At 42.7% G+C, this 23,770-nt stretch overlaps 1 protein-coding gene across 1 annotated transcript in view; it reads right to left on the bottom strand.

Moving 5' to 3' along the window:
- Nucleotides 1-17,778, bottom strand: part of MED27 (mediator complex subunit 27) — a 186,045-nt gene extending 168,267 nt beyond the window's left edge. Inside the window, exons 1-2 of the mRNA XM_084820729.1 lie at nt 17,551-17,778; nt 13,652-13,796 (exon numbers count right to left, since the gene is read on the bottom strand). Coding sequence (XP_084676855.1) covers nt 13,652-13,796; nt 17,551-17,756 — 351 coding nt within the window. The 5' untranslated portion in view covers nt 17,757-17,778. The remainder of the gene's footprint in view (nt 1-13,651; nt 13,797-17,550) is intronic.
- Between the last annotated feature and the right edge of the window lie 5,992 nt (nt 17,779-23,770).

Below are 23,770 nucleotides of genomic sequence, written 5' to 3'. Positions count from 1 at the left end.
TATATATATATATATATATATATATATATATATGTGTGTGTGTGTGTGTGTATATACACACACACACACACATATATATATATATATATATATATATATATATATATATATAAAGTTACCTTATACCAACTCACACAATTGGTCCATCTAGCCCAGATCTGTCTAGTGTGACCAGCAGCTTGTCTCCAAAGTCTCAGACAATGATTTTCCAGAAATCTGCCAGCCAAGCAGTGATGTGGTTTTACTAGAAACTTTGAACCACCCTAAATTGGGATCTGACTTGGCATATTTGACCTATGCCATGTTAATTTTACACCATGTCTAAATATTTTAAGTTTTCCCAACAGCCAGAACTAGTTGGAACTGAAATGTCTGGTAAGAGGAAAAAATAAATAACATGGACTGACGGTGCAATCCTATGTGTCTACTCAGAATAAATCCCCATTAAGTTCAATGGGACTTATTCCTGTATAAGTGAGTATAGGATTGCAGCCTTAATGAGGTTTAGGGTGCAATCCTATGCATGTTTAAATAGAAAAAAATCTTACAACTCCTAGAGTACCCCAGTCAGCATGGCTGGCTTTGGCATGTTGGAAACCGTAGGAATTTTTTCTAAGCATGCATAGGCTGGCTCCCTTAGGTATTCTATTCAAATAAATTCAAATCTTTACTTGGAAATTGCTGACACTGAAATATTTCAAGCCACGGCAACTGAATAGCATACACTTCCCTTCCATCACTTACATTTAAAAGGGAAAAAATGAAGGCAATGAAAACTGTTAATATACTATTTTTTTTTAAAAAAATGCAAAAAGGTGTGTATCTTTTTATGTCAGAGAAAGTCAGCCCACCACCACCATCAAATATAATTCTAACTTTGAAACTGCCCAATTTGACTGGGTATTATATCTCTTCATTATTTTATTATGGTTCCCTACCCCCATGGAAAGATAAGAGTAGTGGAAAAAATTCAAACCCATAACAGCGTACCTGATACCTTTTTAACTAGAGATGATGGGGCTTGAACCAAGTACCTTCAGGGCTCTGCCACAGAACTGCAGTCAGCAGGGGAATTTGTGCAAGAGAAAGGATGCTGGTGGGAGGGAGAGAACACAATCCCATGGCTCTCTGCCAGTCTCCTAACACAGTGGGGAGTAGTGTGCCTGTAATGGAAACCTGAAACTGCCTTAAGGCCAGGCCAGTTTCAAATGCTTGTTAAAAGGTTGTGACTGTCACTTTCTAAAGTGCAATAATATTTAGCACTGCTGCAATTAAAATGCCAGTTCTCACCTCCCTTAATTAGGCAAAACTGAACACTAATGTACCCAGTATGTGTTATAAATCACTAACACCTTGTCATTTCTTAACGAGAGTGTTTCAATGCACCTTTATTTTCCAGTGGGCGTTTCATTTGTCTCTAATACAAAAGTAGATCCTAAACGTTATCAGAAGGACTGTGACTGACTGTCTCTTATCCTGTCTTTCCTCCATCATGCTCTGGTTCTTACTGCTCCTGTCCTCCACTCCAGGGATGGAAGAGCTTCCAAAAGCTCCCATTGGACTAAACCTGGAAAGAATACTTGAAGTCTTCCTTTTTTCTGCCTTTCTCTTTTTTAAAAGTTTAATCCAAACCAGTTGGAGGGCTTGGATGTTTCAAGAGCCTTTTTCTCACCCACACAGGAAGTAGTGCAGAGTCGAATGTTGGCCATTGCACTGCAGGAAATACAACATGGTGGCCGCTCAGCACCAATCACAATCAAGCAGCCACTCAGTTCCCATTCCAAGAGCACTGGCACAGCTGGGCAAGCCTGTTCAAGGCGAAGCGGGTGACTACAACCACAGCTCTACTGTGGCCCAAGTGGCCCTGGTGGCTGGGGAGAAGACAGAGGTGATGACCGTGGGGGCTCACCCCAGGTAAACTGGAGAGCAGGGGAGAGGGCCCCACCACTGAATTTTGCCCTGGAAGGTCCCCCCGCCCCCGCAAACCTATGCAAACTAATATAGCAAAGTGGGGCGGGGGGAGGTGAAATCTCCAGAGGCAAAGCTGTTCTTCAGTTTGCTTTTAAATCCAAGCTGAATAAGAATTGGGGGGCCTTTAAAGCTTGCCTCTCCTTTTGAAGTGGCCCTTAAAGAGCCCCTGAAGTAGGCATCCCTACTCCACACACCTCTCATGAAGCCTCACATGCTCAGGATGGTTTCTCATCAACTCCAATGTGAATAGAATGAAGAAAGCTTTAAATGCCAGAGTCTTAACCAGTCCAACCATCATGCTTATGTACACCATTACAAGGCATGCGGGGGAAGGGGAGTGGGGAGCCAATCCAGTCAAGTCAACTTGGTAGAAAGCTTGCAAATAGAAAAAGTGCTCGTGGACAGGAAGCAATTCTCCCACCAAGTCTGATTTCTTCTAACCCCAGTCCAGCGAAAAGCCATGGTGCTCGATGGCAGCAGACCCAACAGATGGGTCCAGATGCGTTAAGAAGAGGAAATGTCTTGGTTAAGCCTTTAGCCCAGTGGGTATGGCCTCCCTCAGACTAAAAGCCTAATGTACTGAACGCTCTGAAATGGATAACAGGAATCAGGGACCACTCTTGAAAAACTAGTTTTTACAGGTACGAAGCCCCTTCCAAGCAGCATGTCAACAAACTGCCCACCGTAGTGGTGGCAGGGCTAGATTTAACTTAACACGTACAGTTCTAGATTAAAGTAGTGTGGAAATGCCAACCTGACCATATTTGTATCCTCTCCCTAGAATGAGGAATTATGTATCACATTTCATAAATGTGATATATAACTATATATAACATGCGCACCATATATAGTATCAAGCACACAGGAACCAAAGTGAATAAGTATGTTTGCTGCTGGAAAATAAAGGGGGATATATTCAAGGTAACACACCAGTCTACCTCCTCAGGATTCTACTTCCTCGTTCTGCTGCATGTGTAAACCAAGCTTTACTTACACCAAGGGTGGTTTGCAACAATGTGCCAAAGCTTCTAACCTACCTGTGGTAGCAGGTGGACGTGACTGGTTAGAAGCATTTGGGACTCAACACAGCAGGTGATCCTGCAGTCACCAAGCACTGAAGTGGTTGTGAGTATAGTGCTTGCTGGAATGAAGGCAACAACAGGCAGGAAACTAACACTGTCACACTAGCTCTCAGTCACAGCGGCTGAAAGAAAATGAATTTGCGGTTCAAGTCATGCCTCTGCCATAAACTTTCTAGGCAGCCTTTAGGGATCTCAGGCACCCACCTGCAATAACATGGAAAATTCTGATCTACCTTACAGGGTTGCTGGAACAATTACTGAAGGATTACATATATTAAGTGCTTTGAGCACTGTTATGTACTGTACATAAAAATGAAACATGGTGTAAAAAACCACACGTGACCCATAAGTTCACACTACAGGTCAAATTATCAATGTAGTACACCATGCAATCTCTATCTTAGGGATGCTGGAGAAATTCGACACGGATTAAAATGAGCTCGGATTTCTAAGAATCCGACCTGCAGAATCCACTGCAGAGCGACCCCCTCAGGCCGTGCAGAGTCCGTGGACTTTCGGATGATTTTTTTTACTTTCCCAAAATTTACGCATATAAATCCGTAGAAAAATATGTACGTTTCTGCTGAGGAAACGTAGAATGGAATAGGGGACAATACAGTAAAAGTTACATACTGGAGTAAATTATGTAAATACTTATGTAAATATTTATGTAATTATTTCCGCATTTTTCCACATGATGGAAAAAAAAATATTCCCATCCGTCTGTGGGCGGATGACGGAATGAAAAACACCTGAGAATCCGCAAAATACAGACGGAGTGGATTTTACACAGTCCGTACATCCCTACTTTATCTGCCTTCTTTCGGGGTGTATATATTTCTTGGCAAATCTGTAGACTCCAGGCTCTCTCTATAGTTCCAAGACACTGGAAAGCATCCCACATCACATCTACACAGCCATTGTGGCAAGGCAACTCAGATAGTGGATAATTCTCCCTCGCGCACTGCAGAGCACCTTCCAAGAGCAGCAAGGGTCTTCACCGTGAGGAATCGCAGCAAGTGTGGGTTTCAAAGGCAATTTTGTGTTTAATTATCCTCAGGCTGAAGTCTTCAGAGCAGTCGGTTTAGAGAACTTTATATTTAATCAAAGAACAAGCTGTACTGGCAAGCAGCCGCCAAAACGATGCCACAGAGGCCACCCTATCACAACTCTGGAGGCAGACCTTACAAGACAGAAGAGACAAACCAGCAGGTTCCTGCGTACCAAGGCAAAGCACCAGGATATCTTTTTTCGCAAATGCATCTCATCAGCAGGTCACAAAACTGTCTGCTGAGCTACAACAATGGTCCCCATAACCCAGAATATATTCACACACACACACACACAAACACACACACACACACACACACACACTAAAGATGGTAGGGAACAATTAATGTCAATAGTGGCCCCAGGGAAGGCAAGGTATTTGTATGTGTAAGGCCTTCCATTAAATTACCTCCTTTGTGCCTAAGCAGCGGAAGACAGGTGGTTGCTCTGTCAGATCCCAGAACATATGTTTAACAATAGCCAAGCCTCTTTTTTGTCTTGGTATAAGCACAGTCCCAGATGTTTATACAGCCCTCTACAGGTCCCAATTAAAGGAATGTTTTGGCAATTATCAACTAATGCCTCTGCCCTCTTTGTTCTGCAGTGCCCAGAGCCAAGCGCCAGAGTAAAAGAGTTCCCTTATTGTTGAAGGTAGTCGCCTGCTGGAAATCTCCATTGTAAAATGCGCCACCCTGCTGAGCACAGCCCTACAGGAATTAGCTTCCTATAATACTTACCATGCATCTCAACCCCTTTATGTTCAAAGACTTTCCCGGATTCTTATAATCTCGCTCTTCTGTTTTTCATTGTTTAGGAACAGAATATTTTACTGAAAGCATTGACTGACACCTCTATAAAGCCACGAGATCATAACCTACACTGCAGATGAAGCCATTGTGAAGGCAACATGGGTGGCAGCATTAAGCAACTTCCCCAAGGACATGTGCAAATAAGCGAATGCCCGTTCTAAAACGGACTCACTTGAAGTTGCTTTGTCTCTTGAAGATAAAAGATTTTAATTGGATGCTTTCTTTTCAGTGCTATAAATGAGGTGGTTTCTACTCAGTGCTATAAATTAGGTGGTTTCTACTCAGTGCTGCAACTTTAATGTTCTGCCTACAATTACAGAATGGCATCCGCCAAAGAGGTTTTCCTCATCCTCTCTCACGTTGCCTGCTGTAAAACTAGTCATAGGGTCTATCAGAGAAAACATCCAATTTCCATTATACTTAGTGAATAAGGATTAATGTTGTCTGATCAAAATTGTCAAATAGGGACTATTATTTTGCACAACAGTAAATATTTGCATATAAATGTACAATTGCTACAATCGCTCTCCATCTCAGTGTTTATGCTTCTTTTAATGACCATATGCCAATGTGTATAAATAAATGTACAAGGAAAACATACCTTCTTTGTATATATATTCTAGACACACCATACAAATCCGTGCTTTTCCAAACAAACAGTGGAACAAAAGTTCAAAATCTAAGAACAAAATTTAATATCTCATTAACACTATCTGAACTGATGCCACATCAACTACTGAACTGGCCCTCAGTTAAAAATTGAACAAGAACGAGCTCTTTACCTGGAGCCCATTGGAGAACCCAGAAGAAAAAAAATCAAAATAAAAAGGGAAAGTAACAAAAGTCTCAAACAAAGACACAGTTCTTATGGCAGGGACCCTTAATAAGTTATCTGGTCACTCCTCTTACATGAGTCTTCAAACTTCTACCAAGAAAGTGTGAACACCCCCAAATTTGCTCTATTGATCCAACTTTCTAGAAAACGAAGGGGACAACAGGCTTTCATTCAAAGCAGCAACTGAACATGATATTTGGCTTATTTATTAAAGCCAACCCAAGTGTACGGAGATCCTGGGATTATAAACCTAACCATTTTTTCATTCTGAACCTGATCAACAATGAAAAGCAGAGCAGCAACACCTCTTTCAAAAGCAATGACATCGAACTCCCAAGAGAGCTCATAATGGTCACATCTTTTTTCCAATCTTCACTCATGTATGTTGCTCTATTACTGTAAAGGAAAAATGTTTCCTTTAATTGTATGAATGAAACCTCTCTAGAGAAAACTGGATAACTAAAGTAACAAAACCAGAAGCATTATACTGAAATTTTGTAGAATAAATTCGAGAATGATTATGGTTTTTGGGTAAGAGGCAGTTACCAGAAAACCATTAATACTTCAGTTTCATTGGACAAGACAAAGCAAAATTTAAAATGTTTGAGCACATCTAAAAATTAGCAATTATGTTTACTTGGCATCATGGCTTATTACAAGACAAAAATGTTTATGGTTGTTAAGGTTAACAGTTAATGACATTTCATTGCTGTTAAACTCAATATCTGTGTCTGATCGATACTAGGCAACCACAGCAGCTTAACAAGTCTGAAACTCCCCTATAAGCATCTATTGTTTTTTATATTTTAGCCCCGCAACAAAATTATCTAAACAAATAATTAAGAATGAAATGGATAATTTAATAAACAAGGGAAAGTATCATGTTGTTTCCCTTGGCTTCAAGAACAGAAAATCATTATAACTCATTACTGGTAATTAACTCAATTTTTAGGAGAAAGAATATATTCTATCTGCAAAGATACTTAATGATATAAATGAAGACATTCAAATCTGTTGGTTTTCAAGTCTACAACAAGAACTAAATTAGAGCTTCTTAGTTAATAGTTCAAAAGCCAGCGTAATGTAGTAAACAGTGACTGGCTTTGGACTACATGCCATGACTACCAGGTTGAATATGCAGCCCCCGCTCAGGGGTGTCGTGGGAACCCAGCAAGCATGCGTTATGCAAACACTTAAGCTTTGCATAAAGGTCCCCAGTTCAATTCCTGGCATCTCCAGCCAGGCGAGGAAAGGCTCCTGCGTGAAACTGCAGGCGGCCACTGCCAATCAGTGTAGAGAATGCAGAGCTAGATGGACTAAGGATCTGACTTGGGGTAAGGCAGCTTATGTTCCTCCTTTTTGCAGTCCTCACCTCCATATCACCAACAGTAAAGCACTTTGCAGCTTAAAAACAGAGCAACAAAACAGGAAATCATTTTGGCTCAGCCCTAGCTTTAATAGCAGTTTGGGAGCTGGGGATTCATTTATTATACCACCATAGCCACTGTAACACCAAAGGGAGGATTAATCTGCTTAGAAGATGGCAGACACAAAGGTCCTGGAAAGAGTCACAGAGAAAGTGCCAAAAAGATGTTTGTTTTGCTATAAAGAATATCAAAATATCTTTTTAAGACAGATGTCCTATGAAACAGTTCTCACATAGGTTTGCTAGTGAACTATAGTTTTTTAGCTTCTGCAGCATCTATGGGAACATCTTAACAGGCACAGCCTCAGGCATGCATCGGGGCTAGGACATACAAGTGACATGCCAAGGGCGAAGAGTGGATGAATATACAAGTAACAATCAAGAAAAGCAGGCGGTAAGAACGGCATTTAATCTAACCCCAAGGAAGATGGAGTAGATGTGATTGTAAGATGGCATTCACTAACTCTTCTGAACTTTGTTGATTACCTGTATTGCTAGAAGGAAACACACCTCAAGTACATTCATCAGATCTGTAACCACGCTTTCAGACACCACCACCACCACATTTGCCCTGCTTCAGACCACTGAGGCCACTGTGTGCCTTGCTGTATTCTGCCATGCTTAATGAATAGACATGTGGGTGCTGAGTTCACCATGCAGGGCACAGATCTCAACTGAACTTCACCTGCTTACCTGCCAAAGGCTCGCCAATGTGCCACCTACTTTAGTGAATTGCACTAGGATAAAACAGCTCATCTATCTAAATCTTCAAACAACTGACCTTACTATTTCAGTCTAAATTAATAAAATGTGACCGTTACTCAAGTATTCAGCTGCAGAAGTGTTAGCTCAGACAGATTTTTCCACCCATTCCAACACCACAGGAAATGAGCTCTAGACACCAAAGTGTTTTCCTGCAGAGAAACCTCATGTGGATTTAATTAATATTAAGCCCCATGTATATATAACACAAGTGCATTCTTTGATGCAACCTAGGATTTTATAACTTTTTATAAAGCAAACTAAAAACAGTTGTTTAATTACTCTAACCAATCTTTTTTGGAAACGCAAGCCACATCCACAATAAAAAGGTATCTGCTTGCTCCAGGAAACTCTAAATCTTAGCAATACCGGCATGTTTGAAATCAACACTTTGGTCCAGTTCACACATAACAACCCATGGGTTGTTGGGGGCTGATGCTCTCACCACTTCCACTTTGCATCAGCTTTCCTAATCGACCCAGACAGGCATACCTGGAACTCTAGGTTGTTAAAAGCCAAACAACCCACAGTTTAACCCATGGTTTGTTGCTGGGTGAAGCAAAATGGTAAATTATGGTTTAGCGTTACGTGCCCAAGCTGGCATGAGCCTCAGGCTCACAAACCCCCCTCTCCGATGTGTCCATAGGGTGGAAATCAGTATCTGCTTTGGCTTTTAAAATAAACAGGGCTCCCTGCTATATCCGAACTTGGGAAAACTCTGGTCAAATTAAACTATGGTTAGTTCACACAAGGCAGGATGAAACCATGGCTTATGAACCTGGAACAAAACTAACCAGAGTTCTCCAAATTCATGCATAACAGAGAACTCTGGTTAGTTTACAAGAAGAAACAGATGCTTCCAATCTCCTTGTAGGTACCCTTGCGAGGATGGTGAGTACACTCTTCTTTCATTCTTGTCACACTAAACCATAGTTTAGCATTATTTCCAAACCAAGCCACTGTCTCTTTACAATAAGTTTTAGTTAGAAGAACAGCGAAAAAGGGAATACGCCTCCTGCTGAAATTAACTTGGCTTTAAAAAAAACACTCTAAAAATTAGGCTTAAAAATGTAATTCCTGCTCCCATATGCTCTATGACAAGCAATTAGCCTGCTGTACTTATATTATACAAAACTACTTAGTGTTTAAACACAAAGCAAACACCGTATGGTCGTACCCTTTCCCCCATTCCTTTTAATTTAAAACATTTGCTCTTGCATACACACAACATGAACCCTCCATTTTTGTTGTTCATATGATTGCAAGTGGCATAAGCTGAACACGGTGTTTGCCTTGTGACCGACATGGGCAAAATGGCATTTGAAAAGCAAAGTAGCAAGCATGGACAGCCTTATTACACAATGACATGGTCCATCCATCCAGACCCAGCACTGGTCCGTCCAACCAGACCCACACTGCCTACTTCAGTAGTCTTCTGGGACTCCCCCTTAAAGCCCAACCTGCATTACTTTTTTTTTGTTTTCACAATATATGGCCATCTTTCTTCTCTCTCCCCCCCCCACCCCCTCTCTTTATCTCTCATTTCTTTCTCCCATTTTTCTGCTTTACCCTCTTCCCAGACTCCTGGTCTTGAAAAAGGATGGCATTTTCACAGAGAGAAAATAGTGGTTTGACCCTACAGAAGAAGCCCAGTTTTGGGTCCCAACCCACCAGCTGAAGACCAGTAGTCTATTCCAATTCACAGCAGCTCTCTCAGACAGAGACATGAAATTCTTTTAAGTACAGTGGCCGGGGATTGAACACTAGACTTCCTGTATGCAAAGAATGTGCTCTATGGCTGAGGTATGGCCCATCTCCACAACATATACAAATACCACTATAATATGGCGAGTCAGATCACTGGTCCATCTAGCCCAGCATTGTCTAGTAAGTGGCAGTGGCTTTCTGGGATCTCTGGCAGGGGTCTTTCCCAGCCTTGCTACACATGGTTCTTTCACAGAGTCATCCTAAGCAAAGCTAAATCCCACTGGTTTCAATGGAACATATGCCCTAGTAGGTGTGTGTTTCGGATTGCAGCCTTAACTGGAGCTGCTGAAATTGAATCCAGGCCTTAATGCACATAAAAATACAAACATACACACACACAAACACTGCAACTGTCCACTGTCCTCTTGCTAGTTGCAAGTGGCAAAGCATTTCGGTAGCATTTAGTGGCCTCAGTACTTTATTGGTATCCAACAGACACAACAATAGAACACAACAGTAGTTCAACATTTGTTCTTGATTGTTTCTTTAAAAATTGCTGGTCTAGTGAGCAACTAAATATTTTCAATACTATACGCTCTCATAAAAGATCCATTTTCTATATCATCTCACAAATGGCCACACACACACACCACTTCCAGGTAGAAAAAACATATACAAAAAATGATATGCACCACTTGCGAGGAACGTTTCCCCCTATTTCAACGTATTAGTACAGAACAAGGGGCACCTTGGAACAGATATGAAGCCAAGTAGTACAAGAAAAGAATTTGTAGTGCACAGCCATATGAAAACTATCATCTGTATTATTTTCTAGTACACGTTGTCTCAAGATATAACACAGAACTATTTTTGTAAAACTACAGAACAGAGATGTTTGAGGAACTGAAACTTTGTGACTTCCAATATTTATTTTATTTATTTATTTATTAAATTTATTAATCGCCCATCTGACTGGTCACCCAGCCACTCTGGGCGATGTACAACCCACCATAAAACAATTTAAAACAATAAAATTTTACCATAATTTTTTTTTTTTTTAAACCCTAACCCACCCCAAATGCCTGCCTGAACAACCACGTTTTTAATGCATGACGGAAGCTCATTAAAGAGGGGGCATGACGGAGTTCCCTAGGGAGGGAGTTCCACAGAGTGGGGGCCACCACAGAGAAGGCCCTCTCCCTCGTCCCCACCAGTCTAGCTGAACTGACCCTCACCTCATGGACTAACATGTGGACTTATCTACCAGCTTTTGCACTTCCCAGACGTTCCAACAAGTGTTTCAGCTCAAAGGAGTATCAAAATACATTTTAAAAACATATTTTAACATAAAATACATTTTAAATGTGATTGAGGGGGTGTTTTTTTGAAACCTGGGAAAGTGACATAGACCGGAAATAGACTAATTTGCCTCTCTCTACCAGGAAATAGATGTCTGTTATACTGTTTAGATCTGAGCCTCCTGCAAAGTGACTCACCCTCTCCTTTCTTTGGCTTACATATGCATTTGAGTGGGAATTGTTTAGTGTGTACAGAAGCCAAGACTCATCGGTGGTGCAATGAGATCATACCCATGTTGACTTACAAGTTAGCCCCACTGAGTTGAATGGGTTTTTTTCTTCCATGTAAGTGTACATAGGATTGCAGGCTTAGGCAAAATCAATACACAGACAAACACACATATATCACCTTCCTCTAGAAGGATTCTTAGACATTCTGCTTCGGACTTGGGAGTACAAGCAAAGCACTTCTAATAATTTGGTATAACTTGCAATCCTACATCATTTACCTAGGAGTAAGCCCTATTGAACTTAATGGGACTTACTTTTGAACAGACATGTAGAATTGCAATAATGGGTGCTAAAACCATGCATGGGTACCTGTGTTTATACATTTCCACATCCTTATAAGACACTCTTTTTTGGATGCTGTTCTTAGGCCCATGTTTTATGCTGTCAGCAATGTGTTTAGATGTACAGTGGTTAATGCATGAGCGATCCAGGCAGAGAAGAGAGATGACCTACCTCAGCTCATCAAAAATACAACATGCCAGCCACAAAGCGGTCAAAAATTAAAAATTAAATGCAGAGGCAGAAATCACTTCCACACACCATGGCAACCAAATGCTTTCCTTCCAAGCACTGATCACCAACAGCAAAGAGAGTCATACAAAAAAAATCTCCCATTCCAATTATTCTATACACTCTTAATAAATAAACAGCTGTTGAGAAAGAGCAAAACCAACCTGACAAAATCAGTTTCCACACATACTGAGTGAGTGAAAAGTGCTGCATCATGTTATTGCATCATAAAAGAAGCAGGCAGCAAGAACTTTTGGTGGAATTTTCCCAACAGAGACAACTACAGGTGACCGGCTCCTTTGTTAGCACAGAGGCAATATGGTGCTAACCATATTAACCATATGGTGTAGCGCCGGTGTGACATAGTGGTTAGAGAGCTGGAGTGGGACTAGCGAGATCCAGGTTCTAGTCCCCACACAGCCATAAAGCTCACTGGGTGACTTCAGGCCAGTCATTGACTCTCAGTCTAACCTAGTTGTTGTGAAGATAAAATGGAGAGGTGGACCTCCATATAAGCCATCTGGGGTTCCTTGCAAGAGGAAGAAGTGCATAAATGTAAGAGATAAATAAAATAAATTCATGCATCACTACCAACTGCTGTAAATGGAAGGTCAGAGCAGATCACAAAATCCAATAAGTAGTGCTTGTTGAAGGGTGAATGGTAAGTGAATAAATGTTCTGAAATCAGTTTATCACAGAAGAGGTGCAGAAAAATGCTTAAACCAGATTCTGAAGTAAGTGTAGATCACACCACTGTATTAAAATAAAACTACAGCGCCAGATGCCTTGACAGAATAGACACACTTTCTAAAGGACTTAGCCCCACTGGATACAATGGTTTTGTGTAAATATGCGTAAGATTGCAGTGTTGATTTAAAGTTTACCACAACTGTTTTTCCAAACACTATGCAGTTGATTTACAACTATTTGTTATTCTGTATGTGATATGGCCTGTTCTGAGGGCAACTTCTTTCCAGCATAAACCATAAATACTGGTAATTGACAACACCCAGAATAGTTTTATGTATCATAAATTCCATCTAGGTCAACTGACCAGACAAGGTTCTTGGCCAGCTGGATATCTGATGACTGGTCAAATAATGGTAATGTATTTCAGCATTAATTTCGTAGAAGTGTAACAAGGATAGACAGTGATCACAATAAAGCAGGTTACTTAACTTGTGAAATGATTACATTACAAACTATTGTAATTAATTTAATGTTATCATGAATATTTTGTAAATATAAATAATACACTAGAGATTGTGAACCGCCCAGAGAGCTTTGGCTAGTGGGCGGTATAGAAATGAAATAAATAAATAAAATCAAAGCATTCTTCTTGGCTTTTATTTGGAACACTGGGATAACTCACATTTTATTTAAAATAAAAACAACACATACAGGTATAAAAGACAAAAGGTAATTTCTTAAATTTGGTTGTTCTAGTACAGGGCAGGGAGTGTCTGATTGTAAAATGAGTATTTGAAGCAACCACACCAAGTTCCTGCAGGACTGGAAAACAAGGACTCCTCACTCCATTGCTGGCTTCATGGAACCAAAGACAAAGATCCAAAGTGTGGTGCAGTGGCAAGAGTGTCGCATTATGATTTTCACTCAGCCAAAAGTCTGACTTGGGTCAGACATACATACACACAAAGTAATTTCTCTTGCAGAGCAGCACAGTGAGGTTATCTGAGCTGCTTCTCCCACCTTTAAAGGAGCAGCACTGCGAGACAACCCAGCAGCAAGAGTAAATATGGGTGTCTGATAGCTTTGGTGCTTATCCCAGGCCCTCCAAGTGTTATTCCTAATCACCCACACCCTTGCAAATAGTTTGGACCACATTTCAGGTGACACACAAGCCAAAATCATCAATCCCTCTAGTTATTTTAACTTTAGCTTTTTTTTACCTTATTTGACCATTTATAGGCCTGAAGTAGTTGACTGTAGAGGGGTGTTTTGTCTTGTACAGGATCTAAACTCAACAGTCCGCTATTGTGGAGAGGATGGTTCTCAGACGGCTTGCCTACAAGGTTACTTAGACGTTCCAGTTCACTAAAATAAAATGAAAAGAAACTGCAATTAGAGCATGTTTTTTTAAGGGAGTGTCTTTCATTAACTCTTTTACAGCATAACTTGACAAAAGAGCAATGTTTTTTTCTATATTCTAGCACTTAAATACTAACAGGATTCAATTATTTTATTAACAATCCCAGGGCAAGTCACAACACATGATATGTCATTATAAAACGAATACAAATGCACAGCAACTGGTCAATATAAAAAAATTCAATATACACTTCCTGTCAGTTTTCTCGCTCTAATACACAGGCCCGGCTGTCTAATCAAAAGGCCTGTCCAAGGCTTATTTTCTATTAGCATCTAGAAAACACCAGCTTCCTTTTAAAAATGGCTCTCAGTCCTCACAGCTACAGAAAAAGTTTCAAAACGAATTGGAAAAAGTGCTCAAGATCTGGAAACAATGTAAGCAGCTAGGAAAAAGCCTGAACTCTTGATATCAAACTCATGTTTCCACAGTTCCATATACAGGAGTATTAACATTGGTATCTCATGCTTCTCAACAAGCCATGGGCAGTTGACATGGGGTTATGCCATTTTTCCCCTCACAACAATTCTGTGAGGTAGATTTGGCTAACAGAGAATAATTTGTCCAAGGTGACACAGTGTGTTTCATGACTGAGCAGCGATGTAATTCAGTCTCTCGGGTCCAAGTCCAAAATTCTAACCACCCATTACATGACATTCACTCTTATACCCATGTTCCTGTACAGCTGCTTGATCTTCTTTTGAGTAAAAGTTAAGTTCTCATGTTATTTTGGGGAAGGGGGGCAAGGAGAGAGAGAATAAAGTTAAGAAGGGGGAGAGAAGAGGCAGGTACACTGTGAGGTTAGATAGGGAAGCTGTCTAATGTAACGGGAAGGAAGGAGTGGAGAAGGGCCACAGCTCAATGGTGCAGCATCTACTTTTCATGCAAAAGGTCCCTGATTTAATCCCCAACATCTGCAGGCAGGATTGGGAAAGACTCTTGTCTGAAATCCTGGAGAGCCACTGCCAGCCAGGGGGCAACGTCAGGCCCGCCAGTTGCTTTGGCCTCCAACTACCATCTTCCTTCACCATTGGCTATGCTGGCTGGGGTTGATGAGAGCTGTAGGCCAAAACAATCTGCAGGGCCACAAGTTGCCCACCCCAGGTGTACACAATACTGGCCTAGATGAACCATTTGTCTGACTCAGTATACGGCCGCTTCATAGGTTCAAATATGCTCTTATTTAAATCTACGTATGTTTTGAGAGCTCTGCCCACAGCAAGCAGAACTCTTTAACCATGGACAGATTTTGTCCATTTTCTTTAAAAGACAAAATTGTGTTTCAGAATAAAGGGCAAAAGTAGACATTATGATATCCGTGGTTGCCACCGAAAAGGGTAGCCGCTTATCTACTTCCCCCCTTCCTACGTCCGGTTGCAAGTATTCTTTCTTCCCAACTGTAGCAGCCAGCAACGCAGAACATGGTGGCAGAATGGACAACATCGTGATGTCAGGACACATACACATTATACTAGCATATGTTACAATGGCAGTGAAAGACAGAACATGACACGTGGCTGGGTCCCCCAACCCTCTGTGTAGCTTTTTCATGGGGCTGGAGGGGCTGCCGTGGGGAGGAGGGGGCAGAGAAATCTGCTTCTGCTAGCCGTGTTGCATGCGCCTACTCTTGGATCCAAACCAGTTTTAAAAATCCATATTTGGGGCAAGGGGTAGTTTCTGGAAGCAGAAAACGACAAGAGCAAAGACATTTCGAACGGAGATGGATTCATAAGGATAGCTAATTTAGTAGAAATAAAATAGAAAACAGCCTAATTGTTTTGCTATACAATATACTATACCCTGAAAACGGAAATTGCTATGTGGGATAATAAGGAGATATAATGGGCATTCATGATCAGTGCATGGCTAGCTACCCCTGATGATATGGGTGCAATTATCCCTGTATCATCCTACTTGTCTTCCCCCACGGAAGCAGTAGACATCTGAAGTGGCCATATGTAAAGGGTTGAAACTCTGCACCCGCCCCAATGTACTTCATACCCGTGCTCATAAAAAGCCTTAAAGCCTTATGATCTTTGGGAAGATCACAAACAGGGCTTGAAGACAGTAGTCCCCTCCTGAAGTTTGCCTCCAGTCTATACCATTCAAAGGTAAGGTGCCGCCAAGTACAGAGGTTCCATTTAGCAACAGTCTCCTGTTCCAACAGCCCTGGTGGAAAGGCCCACAGACCAGTGGTAGAAGAGCACATACTTTGCACGCAGAAGGTACCAGGTTCAACCACTATCATCTCCTGTTTAAAGGATATGATACCAAGTGATGCAAAAGAAATCTGGAGAATTGCTGCCCATCAGAGTGGATAATTCTAGGCTAAATAGTCTGATCTGCTATTGATTTATTGCATTTACATCCCACTTCCTTCTAAGGAAGCATATATGGATCTCCCCACCTCCTCCCCATTTTTTCCCCCTCACAACAACCCTTTATGTTAGGTTAGACTGTGCGATGCAGCTTATCCAATGAGATTCATGGCCAAGTGGGGATTTAAAAGTAGATCTCCCCTGTGGGGAAGAAAAGTGAGGGAGACAGGAGCAGGCAAAGGGAACATCAGGGCCTGCTCCAGTTGGACCCTCTGCCCCCACTCCCCAGCAGTTTAGCTGTCACAGCCAATGATGTTCATCAGACCTACCCTCTTCCTCCTTGGATTTATTTATTCCCATTTTAATTTTTGTTCCTCAATCTAAAAAGGTTGAAGGCTACCAGAGTATTCAACAGTGGACCAGAGGGACAAACAGTCTACGTGGTTCACCTGTCACAGCCAACCGACATTCATTATTAGCCCTACGCTCCTTCATTATTTTATTTATTATTTTTATATCCTGCCTTTTATCCTACAAAGAACCCAAAGACAGCTTACATAGTCTTCTTCTTCTCCATTTTATCCACACAGCAACCTACAAGTCCGTGACTGACCCAGAGTCATCCAGTGAGCATCATGGCCGAGGGGGGACTAGAACCCTTGTATTCTTTGTTTATTATTATATTTATATCCCACCTTTATTCCTCTTGCAAGGACCCCAAGGTGGCTTACCCGTTGTCCCTCCTCTCCATTTTATCCTAACAACCCTACAAGGTAAGGTTAGGCTGAGAGTCTGCGACTGGCCCAAAGTCACCCAGTGAACTTCATGGCCAAGAGGGGACTAGAACCCCTTGTAGTCTTTGTTTTTTATTATATTTATATCCCACTTTTATCCCTCTCGCAAGGGACCCAAGGTGGCTCACATGTTCCTCCGCCTCTCCATTTTATCCTCACAACAGCCCTGTGAGGTAGGCTAGGCTCAGAGTCAGGGGCTGGCCCAGGGGCACCCAGCGGGCTTCCCGGCCGAGTGGGGACTTGAACCTGGGTCCCCCTAGTCCCAGTCCAGCACTCGAACCACTTACACCACACTGGCGCTACACCACATTGCCCATGCGCTAGCAGAGGAGCCTGCCACCTGCCACCGCCTCCCTCAGAAGCATCCGACCGGCAGTTCTTGCTGCCTGCTTCTTTCATGAGGCTTTTATGGCCCCAGCCCAACGCTAGCCACTACACCACGCTGCTCCCTGTTTAAACAGTGCGCTTGCAAAGCCCACGAGGCTCACAGCCACCGCTCCATCACTGGAGGAGGAGGAGGACGGCGCGCGGCCCCGTTGCCGGGGCAACCGTCCCGTTGCCGGGGCAACCTCCCCGGCGGGCTTCCTCACCCCAGGTCCCGGCTGACGGAGTGGAGGCTCTCCTGGAAGCTGGCGACGAAGCCCTTCTCGCGGCCCTCCAACGCCTCCTTGTTGCGCCGGCCGTCCTTCAGGCAGTCGAAGACGCGCGTCACGCTCGAGCGCAGCGCCTGGATGGCCGCGATGGCCTGGGCGAAGGCCTCCAGGTTGACGCCGGCGCTCAACACCCCCTCCGCCATCTTGGGCCCCTCTCGAGAAGCCGGGGAGCGAGGAGCGCGGCGGCGGCGCTGCCGACGCTTCGGCCGCAAAGCAGCCTGGGAGATGTAGTGCGCCGGGCCGGGGATTCCGGCCGCGGAGCATCAGTCAGGGCGGCTGCGGACACCGCCGCGAAGGCGCCTGGGAGGCGTCCTGAGCAGCAACCCTCGAGGGCGGAAAGGCGTTTCAACCGCGGAGCAGGCTGGGAAATGTAGTGCGCGGGGGGAGAGGGCCGGCTTTGTAAGGGGGTGGGGAGATGAGGGAAGGGGCGGCGTGGAGCGCCCGCTTTCCCGCCTTTTTCCCCTCCCCCGCCCTCCCGGTCTCAGTTTCCCTCAGGCATCTCGCCTCAGACGTTTTATTTTTATTCATGCGTTTTGTTTTGCTCGTTTCCTAAAGGGAACAAAATGTAAAGAAATACTCCGGCAACCGTGCAGCCTTTCGCTGCTCCTCCTCAATCTCAGTTCACGGCACCGTTGCCCATGAGGGCAGGCGCCAAAACGTTCAGCTTAAAATATATTTTTCGTGCTCCGTTGCTAGGCTCTCTCTCTTTCCCATTCGCATATGTCTGTGTGTTTCCGAAGCTGCCCCGCTTCAGAAACTAGAAAAACCGCTGCGAGGAAGAGAGCGTTGTTTTTAAAAGGGTGTTTATTCTTATTTTCCCTGAGGAAACAAGCCCCCTAGCTTGGCCACATGGTTTCCCCCTACTAACTTACTATTTTTCTAACGTAAAAGCAACGCGTAACGAAATGTGATGGGCGTTGTACGCGTGATATTTTTATTTATCTCATTTTTGCACCTTTCAGAAATCGGAGAAAACGTTGAAGGGAAGAGGGTGTTGTTGCTTTTAAAGTGTTGTTGTTCTTTTCCCTGAGGAAACAACAAGCAGCCCAGCTTCGCTAGGTAGTTCCCCCTGCAAATTTATAATTTTTGTAATTAAATTATTAGAGTATAATAATTCATTGTTGCTGTAATCGTATTGCTTAGAATACACGTAAGAAAAAGGAAAGGGAATTGTTCGACTGACGCTGCAGGACAAAGAAAAGCATGAAATAACTAGTCTGGACCTGGGAAAATGCGACGTGTGGATACCATTTTTTTTTGTTCCGGTTGTCTTTTAATGTTTTAATACCTTTACAATTTTAATATTGACGATTTAATTATATTTTTAACTTTTATGCAGTTGTATTTATATTTCCATTTATAGGTTTTAATTGTAGCAGCTTTAACGTTGTAAGGCCGCCTTGAGTCCTAGTATTGGGGGGGGGGAGGCAGGATATAAATAATAATAATAATAATAATGAAATAGAAATTAATGTTGGGCCCCCAACTCCCTTTAGCCCCAGCCAGCATGGCCAAGGGTTGGGGATGATGGGAGTTCTAGTCCAGCAAGATCTGGAGGAACGCAGGTCCCTTCACCTTTGTTTTACAACAAGGAAAACAGAACGTTGTAAACTGGAAAGCTTTGCCACTTACAAAGCTGTGGCTCTTCTCCATCTTGCATCTGTATCCTGGATCCAAAATTATATTCTGAGTAAAGGCGACTCTCCAGGTACAATGACATGACACTTCCATAGTCTTGTCTCATGCATTGCCATACTGGAAACCTGGATATAATGCTTCCCTTAAAACCACCAATTAGGCCAGTGTGGCATTTGCTTAGGAAACAGCAAGAGGGGAAGGCACTTAAGTGTCCTTAAACAGAAGAGAAAATATTCTCAGGTGCCTGAATTTTTTATTATTATGCCCAGTGTATTTCAGAAAGGGCTTCCCTTCCTCAGGGTCTGCTTATCTTTTATCCAAAGTGTCACAAAGAATCTTTCCAGTGCTGCTTCTGCCTGAAAATGCGCAAAATGTTTTGAAAGACCCGTTTTGGGCTGCAAAACCCTTAGCCAGCACTCATGTTGCCGGCTTCTTACTACTCCCCAAAGCTCACTGGTCCCATTGGCTTTACAGCGCAATCTTATACATGTCTACTCAGTAGTGAGTCCCACTGAGTTCTATCGCTCTGGTTTTCATGTTAGTGTGCATAAAATTGCAGCTTTAAAAGGGAAGGGAAGTCTATTTGGCAATCCGATAGCCCTACTTGGGGCTGCTTGCCTCATATTAAGGCAAAGAAAATCATGAAGCTACATAACTACTGTTCGTAGATGGAAGGAGGTTTTGGTAGAAGATGGCATTATTCTACAAAGTGGGGAAACTTTTCCTTGATCTATGGATTGCACTGGTTACTTGCTATGTCTCCCTTTCTTTGCATTTTTAGTACATACATCAGCATTTAAGGGTGCAGTCCTATGCATGTTTGCTGAGAGTTGTAAGACTTTTTTTCTGTCTAAACATGCATAGGTTTGCACCTTAAGCTAGTCTGTGCGGATCGGACCTTCCATGCATTGCTGCTGATTTCAGTCATCACTTACTCCTGCAAAGGTATGTACTTCCTTGGCACCCCTAAATGTCCCAAAGCAGTAGAAAAGCCATGCAGTGCAAACAACTTTTTCTTCCTTTTCACACTTCCAGTTCTTTATTGATTCTATTTTCTTATTTTCCTTTGAAAATTCTTTCCAAGCCCCTTCCTCCCTTCTCATTCAAGGTAGCTTCCTAAGAATACTTCATTCTTGCCAAGTATTTCCTACTCTGACTGGTGGGAGCTCTCCAGTCAAAGGACTCCTGCTACCTGGAGATGCTGGGGCGGGAGTGAACCTGGGACATTCAGCATGCCCACCAAGTATGTGCTTTACCATTACCTGTGCTGTTTTAGCTACTGACAAGGATTCTTCATTCCCACCATCATATATTAGAAGATCTTTCCCCAGCTCCTCTCTTATCTTATGACTTAAGTTCACAGGTCTTCCCTTTCTTCACAAGATAAGTTTTTAGTGCTCTAGCACAATGCACCCATGTTTATCTGGTAACAAATTCTGTAGATATACAAAGATTCTATCCTTAGGACATGCTAAGTTTGCCCACCTAACTTCTCTGCACTGTGTTTATTTTTAGAACATTTTCCTTGAGAATGGCTTTATTCCCTTTTCTTCTATGCTCCTCAACAGAAAACTTGAAAACATTGTGTGGGTATAAAGTGCTGACACTCATCATCTGTTTTACATAATACCCCTGGGAACCTCACTGCCTTTATTCCATCTGTTGTCTTTTGATGTAAACCTTCCCACATTTAGAAATCAAAGATACTTAGGTTTTATCTATGTTGTAAGTTTACTAAGGTCCATTGATGAGCTATATTGGTTTAATCAGCACCTGACCTATGGAGGGGCCGCAGAACCGCAAGTTCAGGGGCCAAATCCAGCAAACCTTTGGTCTCAATCCAGCCATCCGGAGTTCCCCAGATGACTATTCTCTCTTCACCACCACCTTTCCTTCAACCACCAATAGTTTGGTGGTTTTCTAGCTTTTGCAAAGTGTTTTTCTTCATTCTAAAAGTGTCCTCCTAAGGCTTAGTTACTGGCAGTAAGAACTTTAAGTTAACTTATGTTGGTATTTTTGACCCCCCCCCCTTTGCCTTCAGCCCCACCCCACCTGGAATGTGGGCCCAGAGAGCTTCTCCAAAATGGAATTTGGCCCTCGATGGAAGAGGTTCTGCACCCTTGACCTATAGGATTTGTGCTGATGATAATTGGTGTAGACACTGCTGGAAGCTGTCTATGGTGGATTCATCCTGAAACCCTTAGGGGGAAGGGCAAATGTTCCTCACAAGATGCAAATTAGATATACAGATTTACAGCTAAGCATATTTGATGATGTTTATTATTTATTTCTAAAATTTATAAACCACCTTTCATCCAAAGGGATCCCAGGGTGGTGTACACAACAAATTCAATATAAAAACCATACAGGTACACATTAATAGACAAATTAAACAACAACTCTTCAAAAAACAAACCAGACAAAAACACAGCTGCCAATTAAGTTTAAAAATAAATTACATTTTACATTGTAAAATGTTAAAATGTTTGGGCAAAAAACATTTTAATTTGGTGCTACAACAAACACAAAGTCAGCACCTGTGGTATCTCCTTTCAGGGGGCATTCTAAAGTTGGGGCATCACCACAGAGAACACCCTCTGCCTTCTAAATTTATAGTTATGTTTCCCATTGATGATAAACAGCTCCCCATTTATGGAATAATCTCCCTGACAAGGCCCGCCGGGCACCAGCATTGTCATCTTTTCAGTGCCAGGTTAAAACTGCCCTCTTCTCTCAGGAATTTGGCAGTGTATAATGAGTCTCTTGATTATCTCTGGCTGATGGTTTTTGTTTTAGATATATGTTGTTGTTGTGTGTGTTATTTGTTCTATGTTACGATGTGAATGGTTTTATATTTTATATAATGTATTTTAATGGTTTTTAATTTTTGTGAACCACCCAGAGAGCTTTGGGTATGGGGTGGTATAGAAATTGAATGAATGAATGAATTTAGAGGAGGGCCTCCTGTAAAGATCTCAGTGCATGGACAGGATAGTATGGGAGGAGGCAGTCCTTCAGGTATTTGGGCCCCAAGCCATTCACTGCTTTAGAGATGATAACCAGCACCTTGAATTGGGCTCTGTACTGAATAGGGAGTCCGTATAATATCTGGTTGTGATAATTGTCTTTGGTGTTAAGCCAATAAGCTGATGGGTCTTGGCACCCTCCTCCACGGTCTCTCTGTTCATTCCGCCTAACAATCAGTGATATTGTTTTAAGCAATTCTATTTTGTAAGACGGCATTGCAGGTTGCTGGGGCAAAATTGCATGTTTTCTGTGATACATCTGCATATGTTTTCCTTGGTTACCCAGTAATCTAGGTCAGGGATGGACAACTGTTGATGGCTGTGTGAGCCAAATCTAGCCCCAAACAACTTTATCTGGGCCCCTGTGGTTCTACCAAATTTTAATAAAGCTGTGGTCATCTTAACTGAAATGTTGCTCTCAGTTCCACACTTACCTGGGAGTAAGTCCCATTGAACTTACTGTGACTTGAGTCGACGTGCACAGGGCTGCACTGTTAATTACTCATTCTACTCAAGTGCATGTGCTCCATATTCGTGAATACCTCAGTGCTGGGAAATGCCAAATTTCTTATAAGACTGACCACACGAGAAGAACATGGATGGTTCCAGCCTTGAAACTAGTATATGGAGAATGGGGTGAGCATACTTAACTTTATATTTTTTTATACAAGGTATTTATATACTGCTTTGCTTCCCTCATATGGGCCCTCAAAGTGGCTCATATAAAGACACAATTTTTATTTTTTAATTTGTACGTCAAGAAAAAGCCTTTCTACCAAGAAAAATGGCACTCAAGGCAGCTTTAAAAGCATTTTATTAATTAATATATTAATTATCAATTAATATATTATCACCCCTTCATGGATCACTGCCTTGTTGTGGCGAAGGGGCTTGCGTAACTCAGTGAAGCCATAAGCTATGCCGTGCAGGGCCACCCAAGACGGACAAGTCATGGCGGAGAGTTCTGACAAAGTGTGGTCCACTGGAGAAGGAAATGGCAACCCACTCCAGTATTCTTGCCAAGAAAACCCCATGGAACGTATCACAAGGCTAAAAGAGATGACGCGGGAAGATGAGCCCCTCACGTCGGAAGGTGTCCAATACACTACTGGGGAAGAGCAGAGGGTATTTCCAAGTAGCGCCAGAAAGAGTGAAGTGGCTGGGCCAAAGCCAAAAGGACACTCAGCTGCGGATGTGTCTGGTGGTGAAAAGAAAATCCGATGCTGTAAAGAATAGGGTTGGTGGAGAATTTCTCCCCGAAACTTCGGGGGGCCGAGCGCCAACGTGTTCGGCCCCCCGAACAAGTTTCGGGGAGAAATTCTCCGCACCCCCCCGCCCCCGCACCCCCCCGGGACGGGACTTACCTTCGGCGAATGTCCCTCCCGGCGGCGGGTCCGGCCAGCGGTTCGGCGGGTCTTCATCCGGGGCGGGAGCGGCAGCCGGTCTTTCAACCGGCTGCCGCCGCCGCCATTCCAAGAAAAGAAAAGAAAAAA

This window comes from Heloderma suspectum, chromosome 14 (assembly GCF_057233095.1).
Source record: "Heloderma suspectum isolate Gila_16-S chromosome 14, 16-S_ref, whole genome shotgun sequence".
NCBI classification, from domain to species: domain Eukaryota; kingdom Metazoa; phylum Chordata; class Lepidosauria; order Squamata; family Helodermatidae; genus Heloderma; species Heloderma suspectum.
This window is presented reverse-complemented; position numbering and strand designations above follow the sequence as displayed.